Source organism: Xenopus laevis, chromosome 8S (genome assembly GCF_017654675.1).
Source record: "Xenopus laevis strain J_2021 chromosome 8S, Xenopus_laevis_v10.1, whole genome shotgun sequence".
Taxonomy (NCBI): Eukaryota; Metazoa; Chordata; class Amphibia; order Anura; family Pipidae; genus Xenopus; species Xenopus laevis.
This window is the reverse complement of record NC_054386.1, coordinates 81,067,158-81,087,519: the sequence shown is the minus strand read 5'-3', so window position 1 is coordinate 81,087,519 and position 20,362 is coordinate 81,067,158. Positions and strand designations below refer to the sequence as shown.

Below are 20,362 nucleotides of genomic sequence, written 5' to 3'. Positions count from 1 at the left end.
AAAAAGTGACTCCGGTGTTTTTTCTGGAGACGGTAATATTATGGATATTTAGACAGAATGTGAACAAGGTCACACAGCTCGATGGCGGGTTGAAGAAAACAGTGTGCAAATAATGCCTACAAGGCCAACGTATACACTACTACAGCGGTGGATACGGATTACGTAAAATATATGAATGCTGCTTGAAAAAAGTGACTCCGGTGTTTTTTCTGGAGACGGTAATATTATGGATATTTAGACAGAATGGGAACAAGGTCACACAGCTCGATGGCGGGTTGAAGAAAACAGTGTGCAAATAATGCCTACAAGGCCAACGTATACACTACTACAGCGGTGGATACGGATTACGTAAAATATATTATGGCTGCTTGAAAAAAGTGACTCCGGTGTTTTTTCTGGAGACGGTAATATTATGGATATTTAGACAGAATGTGAACAAGGTCACACAGCTCGATGGCGGGTTGAAGAAAACAGTGTGCAAATAATGCCTACAAGGCCAACGTATACACTACTACAGCGGTGGATACGGATTACGTAAAATATATGAATGCTGCTTGAAAAAAGTGACTCCGGTGTTTTTTCTGGAGACGGTAATATTATGGATATTTAGACAGAATGGGAACAAGGTCACACAGCTCGATGGCGGGTTGAAGAAAACAGTGTGCAAATAATGCCTACAAGGCCAACGTATACACTACTACAGCGGTGGATACGGATTACGTAAAATATATTATGGCTGCTTGAAAAAAGTGACTCCGGTGTTTTTTCTGGAGACGGTAATATTATGGATATTTAGACAGAATGTGAACAAGGTCACACAGCTCGATGGCGTGTTGAAGAAAACAGTGTGCAAATAATGCCTACAAGGCCAACGTATACACTACTACAGCGGTGGATACGGATTACGTAAAATATATTATGGCTGCTTGAAAAAAGTGACTCCGAGGTTTTTTCTGGAGACGGTAATATTATGGATATTTAGACAGAATGTGAACAAGGTCACACAGCTCGATGGCGGGTTGAAGAAAACACTGTGCAAATAATGCCTACAGGGCAAATAATGCCTAAAAGGTCAACTTATACACTACTACAGCGGTAGTAAAATAAAAAAAAGTAAAATAAAAAAAAAATGAATATTAAAAAAAACAAATTAAAGTTGGTGCTGCTGAACTACTAGGAGCAGCAGATTAGCACACCAGTCCCACTCCCCAACACTGCTAGACTAATAGCACTGGGCTCTTATAGTAGTAGTAGTAGTAGTAGTAGTAAAACAACAAAAAAATAAATAAAAGCAGTCCTTACAAGGACTACTGTTATTGCAGCAGTCAGCAGATGAGATCAGAAGCAGGACAGCTGCCCACTGCAGCTACATACAGAGCACTGCAGTAGAAGGTAGATTACTAGCCAGCAAAGCTACCTAAGCTTAAATGTCCCTCAAACCCCTGCAGACTTCTGTCCCTCCAATAACAGAGCAGTATCAAAACGATTACTAGCCAGCAAACTTTCAACTGTCCCTGAAATCACTAACAGGCAGCAGCTCTCTCCCTACACTATCTCTTCAGCACACACAGGCAGAGTGAAAAAACGCTGCAGGGCTTCGGTTTTTATAGGGAAGGGGAGTGGTCCAGGGGAGAGCTTCCTGATTGGCTGCCATGTACCTGCTGGTCTGGGGTGAGAGGGCAAAAAAAAGCGCCAACAATGGCGAACCCAAAATGGCGAACGTCGCGCGACGTTCGCGAACTTCCGGCGAGCGCGAACACCCGATGTTCGCGCGAACAAGTTCGCCGGCGAACAGTTCGCGACATCTCTATCTATAATACCCTCTAATGTGCTTGTAAAGAGTAATCAAGTCCCCTCACAAAAACCCTCATAGTTTAAATCCTCCATGCCCTTAACCAGTTTAGTTGCACTCCAGGTCCATATCCTTTTTAAGAACTGGAGTCCAAAACTGCACTGCATACTGCAGGTGAGGCCTTACCAGGGACCTATAAAGAGGCAAAATTAATTATGTTTTCATCCCTTGAGTTTATGCCCTTTTTTGATGATGGTACTTTATTTACTTTAGTAGCCATTGAGTGACACTGCCTAGAATTTCCATGTGTTATCAACAAATATCCCCAAATCCTTTTCAATTTAGTATACCCCCAAAACACTACCACGGGGAGGCATATTTATCAAATTTCAAATTTGGGAATTTTCTCAATTCAATTAAACAAATTGAATTTGTATTCTACTTGTCATTTTCAAAGAATCTACAAGCTCTCAATAAAATAAAAAAAAAATGCAAATGGACCTAATTACTAATTTTCATGGTTGGAATAAAATAACGTGCAACCAAAAAAAGCAAATACATCTGTGCAACATTTTTCTCAAATATTAGCTTAAATGCTAGTTTATTTAAAAAAAAACACAGCAGAATATGTCAGCGAGAATCCTATTGTTCAATTCATTTCCAATGAGGCTAAAATACTCAAACTGGAAATTAAAGTTGCAGTTGAATTCAGTTGAACCTCACCAGCTTTTATTTGCTGAGTTTTAGGGGCAGATTTACATATGGTCGAATTTAAATCCTTCGACTTCGAATATCGAAGTCGAAGGATTTACCGCAAATAGTTCGATCGAATGAAAAATCGTTCGATTCGAAGGATTTTAATCCATCGATCGACCGATTTTCCTTCGACCAAAAAAACATAGGAAAGCCTATGGGGACCTTCCCCATAGGCTAACATTGCACCTCGGTAGGTTTTAGGTGGTGAAGTAGGGGGTCGAAGTTTTTTTTAAAGAGACAGTACTTCGACTATCGAATGGTCGAATATTCGAACGTTTTTTAGTTCGAATCGTTCGATTCGAAGTCGAAGGTCGAAGTAGCCAAAAAAAACATTCGAAATTCGACGTTTTTTTTAGTAAATGGGCCCCTTAGTGTTTTCTTTTAATACTGACTATTCAAGGTTCCAAAAAATATTCGAGTATATTTGTGCTCACATTTCTTCCTCGCATGATGGAAAACATCAACATTTAATTTTGATAAATCCAACTGACTTCTGCACCTGAGCAAACTTTGTGCCTTTTAATATATATATGGTCCAGGTATGGGATCCGTTATCCGGAAACCCTTTAACCAGAAAGTTCTGAATCTCCAATAGGCTCGATTTTATCCAAATAATCCAAATTTTTTAAAAACGATTTCCTGTTTCGTTGTAGTAATAAAACAGTTCCTTGTACTTGATCCCAACTAAGATATACTGTAAATCATGCTTATTGGGGGCAAAACCAGCCTGCTGGGTTTATTTAATATTTAAATGATTCTTTAGTAGACTTGAGGTATGACAATCCAAATTAAGGAAACATTTGTTATCTGGAAACCCTGAGCATTCCTGATAACAGGTCCCATACCTGTACTGTATTTGGGGTATAATATTGTTTCAAAATAAACTGTGTCTTATTCCCTCCCACGGACATCAAACTAATAGGTCTGTCGTTTTTTAAGGCTTGTTTTATTTCTAGAAGAAACACTGTCCTTACACTGTGCTAGATATGCCATAAAATGAATTAACATAACCACCATCACAGACTGTAGCGAAGCTTTAGAAAAACATTCTTGCATACACTGACACTAAAGATTTGTGTGTTTTTTTATACAAACAGTTTTCCATTTTTATACACACACAATTTCTTAGTAAGAAACTTCCTCATGTGCCAGTCGCAGATAAGATTTAGTTATGGGCTGGGCTGTTCTAATTTCCTGTGGGATGGGAGGTAACAATGCAAGGATCTTACCCAAACGGTAGACACCCAACCCACACTTTATAACATTCAACATTAATTGTAGGAAAAAATGCCGATAGCTGTAAATTATATTTCGCCAGAAACCTCACATATTTCTTTAAACTGTATGCAGGTGCAAGGTTAGGGGCATCTGTATTAGAGTGTAGTTATTCATTGTGTCTTTACTAGCTGTGCTTGACTCAGTAATGTCTGAAGTAAAGAAGAAAAGCTTCAGCTATGGCTTTGTTTCCAAATAGCAGTGCAACTGACTGTAGCAACGATTAAAGGAACAGTTCAGTGTAAAAATAAAAACTGGGTAAATAGATAGACTATGCAAAATCAACATGTTTCTGATACAGTTGGTTAGCAAAAAAAATTATTTATTAAGTCTGGATGTGTAACAACAGAACACAACTTCCTTCTTTTCATCTCTCTAACTCTGAATTAGTCAGCGAGGGGCCACATGGGACATAACTGTTCAGCGAGTTTGCAATTGATCCATAGAATGCAGCTCAGATTCAAAAGCAAACCTTTATGACCCATGTGCCCCACGCCCCCTCAAATCATTGATTGGTTACAGCCTGGTAACCAATCAGTGGAAACCAAGAGAGCTGAAAAGCAGGAAGTAGTGTTCTGACTATTTTGTTAGACATCCAGTCACTCCAGCCTTTATACATTACATTTTTGCCTAACTAACTATATTAGAAACATTTTTTATTTTGCACAGCCTATCTATTTACCTAGTTTTCATTTTTACACTGAACTGTTCCTTTACGAGGCAGATTTATTATGTGGTGTAAAAAATGGCAGAATAATTTGCACATCGCCAGGCATTGCCGTGTAAAAAACGAAGTAAAATGGCGTAATTTTTTTAAGCACTTTTAATTTGAGCAAGTTCTCCCGAAACTTACAATTGTGTTTAGAATAATAGCAGTCCAAAGTCACTAACCTGATCAATCACTGTTTTTGGCAGAAATTATACATATACATGGCAAATAGTTTACTAGTAGGTGTAGTAGAGTAATAGAAAACCAACAGCATTCTGCATAACAGGTCCCATACGTACGTACGTACGTACGTACGTACGTGCGTGCGTTATATATATATATATATATATATATATATATATATATATATATATATATATATATATAAATGCTGTTGCACACTGGGGTATTTTTAGTATTCCCATATTCCTTGTGAAGTTATAAACAAATACTGCCACCTAAAGGTGAAACACAAGTTTCACCTTTAGGGTAAGTCCACACTGGGCGTTTTTGGGAGATTTGGTCGCCTGGCGACTAATAGCTTCGTCTTTGCGGCGAGGAAACTTCGGGCGACTTCAGAAATCGAATCGCGTGTGATTTTTTTTTTATTTTAGCCGGCGCAGAGTCAGGGATGGCGTTTGGGGAGATTGGTCGCCGCAAAGACGAGGCGATTAGTCGTCAGGCGACCAAATCTCCCAAAACGCCCAGTGTGGACTAAACCTTAGGTGGCAGTATTTGTTTATAACTGGTCTGGGGGGAGTGTACCTAAGAGATTATAAATTTGTTATGTCATTTTGTGTCTTGTTATCTTGATAAAGACCCCAGTGAGGGTCAAAACGTCGATACTAATAAACATTTTTTTTTTTTAATTTTAAAAAGACCCCAGTGTGCAACAGCATTTTTCTACATATTTATACATCATTCCAGTTAGCACTGGTCCATTATCTCTTTCAAGTGTGTGCAGCAGACCCACTATTAGTGCACGACTATTTGTATAAGCAGTTACTAGTGGATCTCGATAGAGAGCAATGTAAAAAAAACAATGCTAAATAATAAAACTGCACTTAGAACAAATCGATACTGTAAATGAATACTGTTTATTATAACAGGCCCCAGAATAATGTCACTAGTCACTTATTACTCAGTCAAAATCTGTAAATTCTCTCCGATGCAAAAATATTTTCAGCCAGCCAAAGACAGTATGAATCACGGCAGTGGCAGATGCAATATTATGGGCCTCGTGTCATACCAGGGAGTTCAAATCAGAATTTTGCCAGTGGGATGGGCATTCCAGGGATTCCAATCAGAAAATATTTTTTGATCAGAAAGACAAAGAAAGGGGTTTGTGTTTGTGGGCCAATGATGAGAGTCTCAAAGGAGAAAGATTAGTCATGACTTCTAAAAGAGCCATAGAAAATGATTGTAAGCCTTTGTAGTAATACTTCCATGGACTTCAGAAATTAGTTCTCAAATGACAGTCTAAACCAGGGATCAGTGGTGTAACTAAATATCACTGGGCCCCACAGCAAATATTTTTATAGGCCCCAAAAACATACCTCCCAACATTTTGGAAGTAAAAAGAGGGACAAAAATGTTTTTTCAGCGCGTAGCACAGCAATTTTTTTGACCACACCCCTTTCTGTGGCCACACCCCCTAATTACCATGTTTGTTTTACAAAATTTGTCAGGTTATGAAAGTTTGAAAATATTTCTCCTTATCTAAACTGTGTTTTTGTGTCTCAAAATTGTTACAAAGTATCTTATTTGCACCTGTTAGCTGTTCTGGGCTCTCTGCTAAAAGCCAATTGAGTGAGAAACTTTGTTTCTTTTTCTGGCTGTTCAGTGCATAGAAAAGAGGGACTTTCCAGTACAAATGAGGGACTGCGGGTTGAGCTGTCAAAAGAGGGATGTCCCTCCGAAAAAGGGACAGTTGGGAGGTATGCCAAAAATGTCTAGAGATTGACTTGTTTTACCAAGTTTTATTGAATTTGTATATGAATTAGAGTCTCGTGGGGCCCCTATACCTTCTGGGCCCCCCTGCAGCCGCAGGGTCTGCTTCCTCTATAGTTACGCCCCTGCCAGGGATGTTCTTATATTTATCAATATAATTTGTTTTTTTTAGTAAACTTGTGTAACACTTAAATATTTTTAGGCGCTTTCATGCCCCTCCATTTCATCGAATGTACATGTACACAGAAAGTCTGTTATAGCTAATGTACATGCCTAAATGTCCAGCAATTCATTAATCTGTTCATGAGGTTAGTAACGTGTTAAATCCATTTTTAAACTAACTGGTATAACAAAGAATTTTAAAAAAAAAATTCCTTCAGTCAACAGTGCCCTCTTCTGGCAGGCGTAGAGTATATATATATAATATTTCAGCAGTGGCTAAAAGTACATACTTAAGATTCCTAGAAAGTAAGTCTGATTTGTAAAATGTATACAAAAAAATATAATAAAATGCTTAATTTATTTGAGCCATTACAGCATTAAGGGAAATATCTTTTCAGAGAGTAGTTGTAATTTATTATGACCAAATAAGTCTAATATTGTGCTGTACTAATTACTACTGCAACTGATCATTAACATAATGAGTAATGCTACAGTTATGTGGGTGACTATCATAGCACTGCATTTAGTTGGGTACGGTCCCCAAAATGATATCCAAGACATCGGTAATGTTGCCTGTTTATTAGCAGGAGATACATGTATCTGTACAGCTCTCTCTTCAACTGGTGCTATATTGTAACTCTCAGTAACAGTGTTGGTATCAGTAAAGTAAGAGGGAATATTGGGTAGTGCATAATTAACATAAAAATCACTAAACCCCCCCCCCCAAATGTATAAGAAATTAAATCTTGTGGATCATATTCAGCAATGAACAGAAATATTAAAGGAGTAGGAAAGCCCTAATCATTGTGGGTGCCAAATGAATAATCACTGAGATGTGCCTAATACATTGGGCCAGTGCTCCTGTTATCAGAAAACTACACCAGCCCTGGGTATTTCTAGATGAGCACCACATAGCAATTGTCTTTTGCATCTTCTTTCTTTGGGCTGGTGCACATGCATAGTAAGGTGAAAAGCCAAACTAAGAAAAAAAAAGCTGTTTATTTTAATCTACTGTGCAAGTGTCTGCCCCAGCAGCAGAAAAAAGAAGAAGAGGATCACTCCATGGTGGTCATACAGTAATACCACAGACCAGCGCCATTTTATATTTATAAGAGCACTGACCAGGGGTATCAGGTAAGTTGTTAAAATCAACGGGGGGCTGCTGGCACCCACCAGTGATTTTAACTTTACTTTACATTATAGTAACAAGGATACACAAGAATGAAGAGTCCCAATGGAGATCCCAGAAGGGGGAACTGATATTTACTGGAAGAATCTATTCTTTGCATTGTGAAAGATAATGACGGAACAAGTTTTCAAAGAATTTGGTCAGGAAGAGCGGTTAAACTCTTCAGGTGACAGCTGTGTAAATAGGGTTTAAAGGGGGATAAAGGAGGGGTGGTGGACCATAAATTAGCATGGCAGTGCATTGGCTTAAGCATTACATTCATACTGCCAATTAAGATTGGACTCTCTCTTAAATGATAAATAACACCATTCTCACCTTGCAGGATAAAAAGACAGCCAAATAAATGGAAGCATGCATACAATACAGAGAGCACCTTAAACTTATAGAAGCTATTTTCACGGCATCTGAACAACTTCAGTTGAGTTAATGGTTTAAAAAAAGTCAACACACAAATGACCCAGAAAAGTTTGTACAATGCTAATTTCACATTTACAGGACAAGATATTATGCCCCCTCCCACCCCACGTCATACCCACATGACCCTCTTTCCCCCCTATCAAGAGCTACAGATACATTGGCACATTTATTCTTCCACACCCTGTACTATCAGGGAGAAAGGAAGAGGCAAAAAGGACAAAAAGGAGTGGAGTGTAATAAAATGTATTATAGGCCACAAGACAGGGATTAGGGGTGAGGGTGAAAACTGCGGGTCGGTGGCAGTGGATTGTTAGGAGCTTGAGGGCATAGGAAGGAATGGCGTCTTCACAGGGTCCGGGAGAAGAAGCCACTTTGGGCAGAGCAGTTTCATGCTTTTTGCCCAGAACATTCCCATTATCATTTCAAGTTCATATCTTATAAGGAGACAAAAGGGTGTTGAGTTCAGTTATTAAGGGTAATTAAGACTTTAAAATGCCCTGAATAACTGCCCCACTTTCCATTCTAGTCACTTGTCTAAAGAAAGAGAACTGGAGCAAGAGATAAGCAGGAGAGGAGGCTGACAATATGTCAATTATGAAGAGAGATGGAGAGTATAATTAGACAGTGTTTAACGAACACATCTTCACACTTCAATCTACAGCTACACACTTCAATCCAGCCCCTATTAATTGTTGACAACGGCATTCTGTGTTGCTTCAGAGAATAATGTTTTCATATGGAATGTCTCTTAAACATGATGGCCAACTTCTATCTTTTGCTGCACTCCCTTGACCTCACTTCTGTCTACGGTCCCCTTACTTAGGTGTCCCTATTACAAGTTGATGTTTAACATCCAGTTACTCCATAACATTTTTAAACGCCATTAGTATTAATAATTGACATTAATAAACTTACCAGCTAAGGATGCTTGTGACTGACTTTTAACATACGTTTTAGGACTAAAGGTTTTACACCAGAATTTGATTTCTTCCACCTCTGTGGGAATTTTAGTTTGTACTTAATGGAATGTTTCCTATTATATTATTTTCTCCTCTTGGCTGTATGAGTTCTTTTCTCACTATGGGTATATGGAATGATCTTGATTCCAATTCTAGTCTCTTTACAAAGTAATAAAAGTGAACACATTTCACATTTGTCATGTCTCAGCTCACTGGCAACCCCTATCTCTAATTCAGCCCAATTCATTTCTGAGGGTTTTTTTTTTACTGCTCTCTTGTGGTGTAATGAACTTTAGTGCAATTCTCGCCTTATTCTTCAGCAATCCCTTCCTTTTCTGCTCAAATAAAACATGAAATGCCTCCCTGGTTTTGAAAAGGATTTGTTATTTATCTTCTGTTCAGGGTACCCATTGTTTGGTCTCCTTAACACTATTATGGGCTGCTTATAAGACCCCTCTATATTTTCTCCTTTTCTGCTCACTCTTTCCTTCATTAAGGAATTTTCCTCTCCCTTCATATCTCTTCTCCTGTGTAATTTTTCATTTTGTAGGATGAATAATCTTTGGAGTGTGCTTTTTGTCCTCTTTCTTTAAACAACCCATTGTTTTATTAAGTTGTATATAGTCAGTCTCCTTCCAGATGGAGTCCCCTCCTTTCCTCTTGCTAAGGGGATCCCCAGCCCATGATGGAAAGAAGTGAAGGTAGGGAGGGGTCAATGCATCCCCCCAGGTCCTTTGCCTGGACGCTCAGATGATATTTGAGTGAAAGCCTCAAGCATCATCCCTCGTACATGGTCAGCAAGTTCAGGAACATCATCAGACGACAGGCCCTTTGTGTGAACTCCTGGAAGAATGCGAACTGTGCACTTTCCTGACAAAGACAAAAAACAGGTGGAAGATAAATATAGAGGACAAAGTGAAGAGAAGAACATTGGAGGAAAAATTATAATAAACAATAATAAAGGGCATGAGAGTCCCAAGTCCTAAAGTAAAACACACACACATCTGCAGCACATTATGGGAGCAAGGAGTGTATGTCTCTCACCTGTAGTGAACTTTTTTTCTTTCTTGCAGTAAAAATCCTTATAGGAAGACATGACAACAGGTATAACTGGGACCTGGAGGGAAATAAAGCACAATAAAATTTAATATTAACTGCCTGGCAACTTCAAGCATGTTAGCCCATGTATGGGGTCCTGCCAAATATCTGGCTGAAAATCAGGATCAGCCGAATTTGGCCCTGTGCATGAATGGACAAACTGAGGAAAACCTTGGCAACAAAGTGTATCTTAAAAGTATGGCAATCTTAGGACAAAAAAGGAGTGTGAGGAAGTGTGGGAGTGGTGTATAAATGGGAGTTTAGAATTGTTAAATTAGTATAAGAATAATAAGAAGGTTTTATGCTGGGAGAAAAACTTCTATGTAGGTAACTGACATTCTACACAAGCTCATAGTGTTTATTTACTACTATTCATTATTCTAAAAACAAAATGGAGTCTGGATCCTGATTTAATAATGAAGTTGCAAAGTTGCTAGGAATAGAATATTATACTATTATAAAATACTTAAAGTTACACCACCCGTTTTTTTTTTTAATGCTAAACCTCCCTCACATTCAAGCAGCATATGTTTTTAGGTTTAAAAAAAACATATCACTTTCTGCTATTCTAACTTCTTTAACTCAGTGTCACAAAGTTCTTACATCTAGAAGCACGTCTTTATTATAACTTTCCCTTTAAAAAATGATCAACAGGACAGACCTTAAGAGGCAGATTTTCGCACAGAAAAACACATCCAGTTTCTATTCCTGCCTATGGGATTTTTAGAAGTGTATTTATTAATGGGTGGAAGTTAGAGTTCACCATTTGATAAATACATTTCTGAAAAGCCCATAGGATTGAATAGGAAGTTAGTGAATTTTTCTCACATTTTTCTCACATTTTAATAAATCTGCCCCTAACTGTGCCCAAACACAGGCCAATTAAAGCTGCCGACAGACAGTGTCGGCGGCTTTTTGGCCCGTGTGGCCACCTAAACATATACCCATTTAGCTAATCCAGTTCCAGCTACCTGAGCTTTTACAGCCAGATGAAATGCTCCCCGTTTGAATGGCAATAAAGAGCCACTGTAATTTCTAGTGCCTTCTGGAAAAACCCAGACACGAACCTGCAAAAAAATAAAGAAATAAATACAATGGAACCTCAATTTTACATCCCCTGATTTTCGGTTTTTACATCATTGTTTTGTGGTCCCACCTATATATTATACACAATACATTTCCCTGATTTTACGTTTTCCTGGGTTTTACACCATTTTTTTCTGGTCCCCTGAAAAACGTAAAATGGGGTTCTACTGTAGATAAAAAAAGGAATAAGAATAAACATAAAAGGGGAAATTCCAAAGCAAATATAATATATATCTGTTGTGCAGTCATAACACCACCTGTTAATTTGCCATCAACCTCCAAATGTATTATATCTGCCCCATGAACTAAATTTCTGCTTTCAAGCTGATGTCCCACTCCTGACCAGATGGTAGTCTCCATCTTATTTACCAGGCCCTTAATTTCTCATTGTTTTAGAATTATAACTGCCTCTAACTAGTATATTTTGCTTGGCTCTTCTATTGCTCACATTCTGTTCTTATCCACATGCCTTTCCCATATCTCCCCTGTCCCAGTCACACTGTACGTACATCCTCTTTCAGCATAGTGTCTGCTGCCTCTGTCATAACACTTATAGCATCATCTGTCTTCTTGCGATTTATAAAGATGACACCTGCCAGCCAGCAGGCCAGTCCAGCTGTGCCCGCATACATCAGTTCACGTTTAGCGATTGGCACACAACGACTAGGAAGGATCTCCATCATCCCTTAAGAGGAGAAAGACAGAAACACAATCTGAACTACAAATACTTCTACTTTGGAATTTTTTGCATAATGTTTTAATCACGGACTTTAATCGCATGTACATTCATTGTACAAACGATGACATTTCTGCCATCCAGACTGCTACTGGACACTTCAGCTATCTTCCTCTCTTGGTGTTTTGTGCTATATGTCAAGGAGCAATTTACACATCAACAGAAGACTATAAATAGGAATGCTGAAAATATTTAAAAGAAAACTTTTTAGTGGAATCCTGCACATTAATTATGGCCTCTTTAAAGGGATACTGTCATGGGAAAAAAAACAGATTTTTTTTTTTTTAAATTTGAAATCTGACATGGGGCTAAACATATTGTCAGTTTCCCAGCTGACCCCAGTCATGTGACTTGTGCTCTGATAAACTTCTGTCAATATTTACTGCTGCACTGCAAGTTGGAGTGATATCACCCCCTCCCCCCAGCAGCCTAACAACAGAACAATGGAAAGGTAACCAGATAGCAGCTCCCTAACACAAGATAACAGCTGCCTGGTAGATCTAAGAACATCATTTAATAGTAAAATCCAGGTCCCACTGCGACACATTCAGTTACATTGAGTAAGAGAAAAAACAGCCTGCCAGAAAGCCGTTTCATCCTAAAGTGCTAGTGCTCTGAAAGCACATGACCAGGCAAAATTTGCTGAGATGGCTGCCTACACACCAATATTACAACTAAAAATAAAAAACACTTGTTGGTTCGGGAATGAAATTTTATATGGTAGAGTGAATTATTTGCAGTGTAAACAGTGTGATTCTGAGAAAAAAACAACATCATAAAAATCATGACAGAATCTCTTTAACATTACTGTCTCTTACGGCACTCCAAAAAGAGCCGTTGTTTACCCACTCCTTTGAATAACTAAAGGAGTAGTGCAGACATGTAGACATAATTTTTCAACATGACCAAAATAAAGTATATGCTTTTCTTTTTATTTCTAGCATTTTTAAAAAATTATAGAGCCCTTACATATCATTGTATTGTTTTTACACTAAGACATTTGAATAGAGATATGTGCTATGTTAAGACTTAGTAACTGGAGTTTAAACTGACAATTGGCTGCTTGGATCTGACTTCCCTAAAGATCTGGCAGTGATTTGAATGGGAGCTTGGTAGATGAATAGAAGATGTCTGTGGTTCAGCAAGGGACCAACGAGATTCAATTACTTAATTATTTCCAAACATTCCAAACTTTGCTCTCATTTTCCAGTTTTAATAAGTATATGACCCTTGATATACGCCTTAGTAGACATCTCTTGATCCAGTTTATTTATTTATTTCTCCCCCATGTTCCTGGAATCTTAGAAGAAACAGGCATCTTCTTTTTTTATACCTTTTGGAGACTCCTGTAGGACCCCCCTGTATCGATGAGTATTTGTATTTGATTTGTATATACCTTTCTACTGTACAGAACTTTGAAATATGCAAATACTTATAAATGCATGTATATATATATATATATATATATATATATATATATATATATATATATATATTATATATATATATATATATATATAAATTATTTTCCATTTTCTGTGTTTCTCATTTTCCTCTTACCAAGTAGGTCCAATGAGCTTTGGTGATTTGACACAACCACGTAAGGTTCCTTTATGTTGAAATTTTCCCATCCCCGAACCTCAATCTTAATCCCATACAAATACTTGATGTGCAGAAGCATGAACTGGAGCACTCTAGAGGGGTATAAATGAAGAACAACTGAGGAAGATATGCAAAGAAGAAGGAAGCACTGAAGACAGACTGCGATAAACCAATATCTTACATATGCAGGTGAGACGTTGGGAAGTCCCTTTGTTATATACTAAGCCAATGCACAGCATTCTGTTTGAAAGCAAACCTTTCTTAGATGCATCCATCAAAAGACAACCAATAGAAGTCGGGAGAAATCATAATGTTCATGAAATTGACTAATGGCTAAATAGTTATTATTAGTATCTGTTATTGTAACAGTACTGAAACATCTACTCAGCACTTTACAGAGATAGTATATCATTCACATCTGTCTCTAACCCAGTGGAGATTAAAGTCTCAGGTCCCTATCACATTCACACACAAAGGCAATTAAAAAGTATGCTCAACTTTGCCAATTATATCACATTGAGACCTGTTAGAATTATGTAAACTAATGTGCTTTGACCTTGACAATAATGCTGCTTTTTTACTGCAAGAATAAAGGTTATGTAAATGTTGTCTCCCTTTCTCCTCTAGCATTTCTTATTCCCTATTAGGAATATTCTCCCTTCAAAGAGCATTTAAGGTATGAGAGAGATTTCACCATTGATGTATTAACTGTACAAAGTTTGTGTTTAAAGTTTTTTTATAGCTTGTGCACTGTCATATCTAAATTTCGGAATTCTGAAGATATCTTGACTTGTCCTTAATCTTTCACAAGTGCAAGAAACGGGGCACAATAAATTTGTCATCTAAAATAAAGGTTCAGTTACTATTGGAAAGATTTACCAAGGGTCGAATTAAAAATTTGAATTTCGAATTTACGAGGTTTTTTTATGGCCAAAACTGTCAAATTCTAATTCGATTTTTCATACTCTGGCCCTTTAAGAACTAGAATTTGACTATTCGCCACCTGAAACCTGCCGAATTGTTGTTTTAGTCAATGGGAGACGTCCTGGGATCTACTTGGAGTTGTCTGCAGCCTTCTTGACATTCAAGTTTTTTTTGGAGAAAAAACTCGAATCGAGTTTCTATAACTTGAATCTAATTCGATTCGAGTTTTCGGCTCAATCCTATTAACCCGAGTTTAGAAAATTTGATTTATTTTTTTTATAAATAAATTTAGATTTTAAAAAACTCCCATGAATTTGAAATTTGACCCTTGATTAATCTGCCCCTATGTGTGTAAAGTAGAAAATGTCCTATAAATCCTATAATTTTATATAAGATGTTCATAATTGCCAATAGCCTGCATATAATAATTGAGCTTTATAGTTCACGATGATATAACATAGTGATGAATTAAAGCATGTGAGCGAACAAGAAAACAAAGCACCAAAATGAGAAAGAATGAGAAGGGAGCTAGCAGATACCCTTGGGTGGCATGGAATAGTTAAAGGCTATGGTCACACCTGGCTGTTTCTAGGCCTGTGTGCAAGAAATCATGGCGGTCTTCTCTGCATTGGCCTGTGGTAGACACAAGGAGTGGATAATGGTGCAACAATGCCAACTCATGTGTGTCCGCAGGATAATATATGTTAAATTTTATTTGTGAATATAGATTGCAGTGTACATTTTTACATAACAAGCTCCTGCCTCTCTCTAATTGGGGCTGACATCTCAGCACTTCGTGAACCTGCTTTAGCATAGGGGTTCCCAAATCTTAAGGTTGCCCAAAGAGCTTGGAGGCCAATTAGGGATAAAATTGGGATCAATATTTTTCTTGTAAGTGAATAGCTAAAGCACTGATGCAGCAGTGTCAGTGTGTGTGTGTGTGTGCAACTGCTTCAGTCACAACAGTGCAGTAACCTTGCTCAAAAACTATTTGAGGTTTCACATAAAAAAAGTTTAAAGCATACACTGGCCACAGTACTCAATTGTCCATGGAGATGACAGCTGGATATCAGTCCATGATACAAAATGCACATGTAGAGGTTTAGTTTTCGGGTGATCAACTTTGGTACAATTGCACCAAGGATGGATCAGCCATATTCATTGTTCCTGGAGAAATTATATACAGATAACTCTTTAAGACCAGAGGTGCATACTGTACCTTTAAGAAGAAACAGAGTAGGAAAGGGATGCAGAACTAGTGTATATAAAGAAACACGCTACCAATCCCAAAACAAAAAAATGTAACAAGGGGGCATTTGTATTTGGAAGTAGATTAAAGACTTTAAAAAAATACTCAGACTCACTTCATGTTTTCCACATTGCGGCCTCTCACTGCACATATAGGGATTGCTAGTATGGCTAGTGTCAGTATCCAGCCATTGTAAAATGCCACTTTACAAAAGTATTTGAAGGAGACATTCCATTCATAGAGTAGAGGAAAAGCCACAAGACAAACCACGAGAAGCCACTGAGCCACAGAAAGTTCCATTGCACCTAGAAGAAGAGAAACAACAGTATAATAGTTAATGGAGGGTAAAGAAAAGAGGTACAAGCAGAACAAATAAACCTGGCTGGCGAGAGAGAGAGAGAGAGAGAGAGAGAGAGAGAGAGAGAGAGAGAGAGAGAGAGAGAGAGAGAGAGAGAGACCTTTTGGGTGCCCATATGTAAAGTGATATGCCAGTTAGTTAGGAGAGGGGCAGAGTTCAGTAGGATGTCTCTATGTAGGAGAGCTTGTAGACACTTATTTCTGTCACCTTTGTACTGAGTTCTATTTTCTCTCTTCTCTTCTATATACACAGTTTAGCATTCTCTATTACACAAACTTCCCCTCGTGCTCTCCCAAATCAACATCACATATTTAAGTTATTAGTCTTTAAGTGATTCCAAAGTGCAACTGCAATAGAGTAGATAGGACTTGCTTCAAAAAAACATTGTCGTATTTTACTTTTTTAAGGGTGATAGTCATAATTTTTTTTTGGGGTACCCTCCTTCCCCCTTACATTTTCTAACATAAGGAACCTAAACTATACAGTGGCAACAGAACAACTTTATTTTATTTTAGAAAGGATTCCCAGGCTTGTGTAGTGTAATGTACTTTTTGCAGCATATCCGTCCATTGTATTTGAACTTGGCGCCGTATGCAAATTAGCCATCACTAGCGTAACTTCACTTTTCTTGACAAATTAACGATAGTGAGGCAAAGTGTGGCGAAGGCGTCGCTAGCACATTTTCGGCGCTTAGAGAATTTGCCCCCTAGTTTCTCTCACCCATCTTTTATCATCAACTTCACAATAATATTTATTTGGCTTGGACTGTTTCTTTTCTTAGAAATACCAAGACGTTACACCTTCTTAACTGAAGATAAGATACCATTACATTGGCACAAATGTTAAAATATCCTTTTTACTTGGCTTGATGCTGCCACTGAACAATCACCACGCCCTCATTTAGCAAATGTTACCACTATTTGTGTTACTTATTTAACCATTATTCTGTACCTACTTCCCAGTAATCTCAGACACACTCTGATTTGTGCAGTAGCACTGACCAGAGGGCTTCATTTACTAACATAGGTGCTAAAGTCTACAAGTAGAGTTGCCAATACCAGCCAATTAGCTTTGCACAGTCTACTGCAATGTAGGAAATTAAACAAAAGATTGATCAGTTGCCAAAAGTTGCCGCACTGGTGTAGTCTGCTCCTATATTCATAAATCAAATCAGCCCCACGTGAACTGCCTGCCTCTGGCAAGGAAAACTGTCCTGGCCTGTGTCCTATACTTCTTTTGTTCTACACACCTTTAGTCACTCCTGAAAAAATATTTTATTCCTTTATTAATTTCATCATATGAGCCCAACCTCCTTGGATGCTGCTATCATGACATATGAATTTAAATATCCAACTGAATTTGATATTGACCATAAATCATTACCTAAGATATAATTTGTGTAACAATATGTTTATAAAGCTATTATCACCCCCAAAACAGTCAAATGGCAAAGAAATCACTTACCTGTCACAGCGCTAGCCAAAGGAGAGGCAGCTTTGACGACATTTGAGGACATCCCAGCGTGAGACCTGTGAGCAACATCGATTTGTCTTGTATTTAGTGTGGGTATTATGTGTATTATTATCAAGTATTTTTAGAGTGCCAACATATTGCTAAACAGTTAACTGACCATATTTATTTACTGTACGATTTTCCAGTTATATCAGTAGTCACATGCTTAAGCTATCACATGATGTAAAGAAATCAACCAAAATCATATTCTATCAAAACAAAAGACTATTTCCTCCTATTTCTAATAAAAGGGAGCTCTGAAATGACAAAATAGCTTTTGTTTGTGACATCTTGACAAATAAAGTAATTTCATCACCAGTCATTATAAAATGAATCTGCACTGGCTATGTCTTAATATTGGGTAATTAACAGATCCTTATATATTTTGATACCAAGAAGAAAAAATTATATTACAGAAGCCAAGGGCTGGCTCCGCCTGTAAACTTGTTATGAAATCAGTTTCTTTTGTATATTTCAAATATGTTGTCAATAGTCATGAAAGTTCTTACAATTATGTTACACAACCATTAAAGGGGTGGTTCACCTTTGAGATAACTTTTGGCATGATGTAGAGAGTGATAGTCTGAGACAATTTGCAATTGGTTTTGATTTTTTATTATTTGTGCTTTTTTAGTTATTAGCTTTTTATTCAACAGCTCTTTAATTTGCATTTTAATCAACCTGGTTGCTAGGGTGCAAATTCACCTAGTAACCATGAGACTGGCATATGAATAGGAGAGGAGCGAAAAAGAAAGATCAGGAATATCAAGTAGCAATACATTTGTAGCCTTACAGAGCATTTGCTTTTTAGAAGGGAGTCAGTGATGACCATATGAAAGCTGTAAAGAGTCAGAAGAAAAAGGCAAATAACTATAAAAAAAAAAATTATGAAAACCAATTGAAAAGTTGCTTAGCGTTGGCCATTCTATAACATACTAAAAGTTACCTTATTGAACCAACCCTTAAAACAACTATATGTTTTCAGATAGATCACCAGACTTTTTCCAGTGACTTTCTATTTTCTATGTGTGACCATTTTTCTAATATTGAAGTGTCATCTTCTGAAGCAGCCCTGGAAGGGGGGGTCGCCGACCCTGCAAACTGTTCTAAATTTCTTATCTTTGTCCCTGCAGTTTATAGTCTGCATTAGAATTACTGAGCTGTCAGACTCAAACACCAGAGACACAAACATTCAACTTTAAACTTAGATTTTGGAAAAACAGTAAAAAATAAATAATGGAAAGTAATTTATTTCTGGGGAACAATCTAAAAACAACTACATTGAAAAAAGTGTTTGGAAAGTGAACTACCCCTTTAGTGTCAGGCCACACTGGGTGTTTTGGGGAGATTTACTAATCACCTCGTTTTTTGTGGCGACCAATCTCCCCAAACGCCTTCCCTCACTCTGTGCCAGCTAAAATTAAAAAACGCCGGCGCTAATCACACGCAACGTTTTCCGAAGTTGCTTCACAAGGAAAGTTCGGGCGACTTCGGAAAACGAATTGCCGCGTGTGATTAGCGCTGGCGGTTTTTTCATTTTAGCCGGCACAGAGTGAGGGAAGGCGTTTGGGGAGATTGGTCGCCACAAAAACGAGGTGATTAGTCGCCAGGCGACCAAATCTCCCCAAAACGCCTAGTGTGGCCTGACCCTTAAGGGCACATTTACTTAGCTCGAGTGAAGGAATAGAAGAAAAAATACTTTGAATTTCGAATGTTTTTTTTGGCTACTTCGACCATCGAATTGGCTACTTCAACTCAACGATTCGAATTAAAAATAGTTCGACTATTCGACCATTCGATAGTCGAAGTACTGTCTCTAAAAAAAACTTCGACCAACTACTTCGCCACCTAAAACCTACCGAACCAAAGGTCCCCATAGGCTTTCTAACAAATTTCTGATCGAAGGAAAATCGTTCGATCGATGGATTAAAATCCTTCAAATTGTTTGATTCAAAGGATTTAATCGTTCGATGGAACGATTTTTTCTTCAATCGATCGATTGAAGGAAATGCGGTAAATCATTCAACTTCGATATTCGAAGTCGAAGGATTTTACTTCGAGGGTCGAATATCGAGGGTTAATTAACCCTCGATATTCGACCATTAGTAAATGTGCCCCTTAAAGTGCAGTTGAAATGATGATTTTTTTAAGACAATTGAATATTTCAAATAACCTTATTTGGGCAGTTGCTTGGAATTACATTATCTTTTATTATGCAAACACATTTTGAATTGCTATTGAAAGCAGTATTTGTTCATGTAACACTGAAACAATGTTGCAGCAGTCAAGACTCCAGTTCCCACAATGCCTTGCACGTTCATTTTCAATGGAGTCTCGGCTGGAGGGAAGATGAACACTGCAACATTGTGCAAAAAGCACAAACAGTCAGAACCAACAGTGCAGAAACTGGAAAAACAAAGACACAAACTGTTTTCCTGTTTAGCAATTACATCTACAAAAAACTTTAACATCATTGCAATAAATGGATAAAGGAAAGTTGATTAGAATTTAGTTTGATCTTCACTATGCAAACTTTTATATTTGGGTTTACATCCACTTTAAAGCTTCATCAGCATTTTTGTTTACAA

At 37.7% G+C, this 20,362-nt stretch overlaps 1 protein-coding gene across 6 annotated transcripts in view; it reads right to left on the bottom strand.

The window, feature by feature from the left end:
- Window positions 1-7,208: 7,208 nt before the first annotated feature.
- agpat1.S (1-acylglycerol-3-phosphate O-acyltransferase 1 S homeolog) overlaps window positions 7,209-20,362 on the bottom strand; it is a 33,932-nt gene continuing 20,778 nt past the window's right edge. For all 6 annotated transcript variants that reach the window (XM_018233234.2, XM_018233232.2, XM_018233231.2 and 3 more), the window contains 7 exons: window positions 17,727-17,791; window positions 16,020-16,209; window positions 13,690-13,823; window positions 11,903-12,078; window positions 11,279-11,374; window positions 10,254-10,326; window positions 7,209-10,079 (listed from right to left, as the gene is read on the bottom strand). In XM_018233234.2, coding sequence (XP_018088723.1) covers window positions 9,922-10,079; window positions 10,254-10,326; window positions 11,279-11,374; window positions 11,903-12,078; window positions 13,690-13,823; window positions 16,020-16,209; window positions 17,727-17,778 — 879 coding nt within the window. In that variant the 5' untranslated portion in view covers window positions 17,779-17,791 and the 3' untranslated portion in view covers window positions 7,209-9,921. The remainder of the gene's footprint in view (window positions 10,080-10,253; window positions 10,327-11,278; window positions 11,375-11,902; window positions 12,079-13,689; window positions 13,824-16,019; window positions 16,210-17,726; window positions 17,792-20,362) is intronic.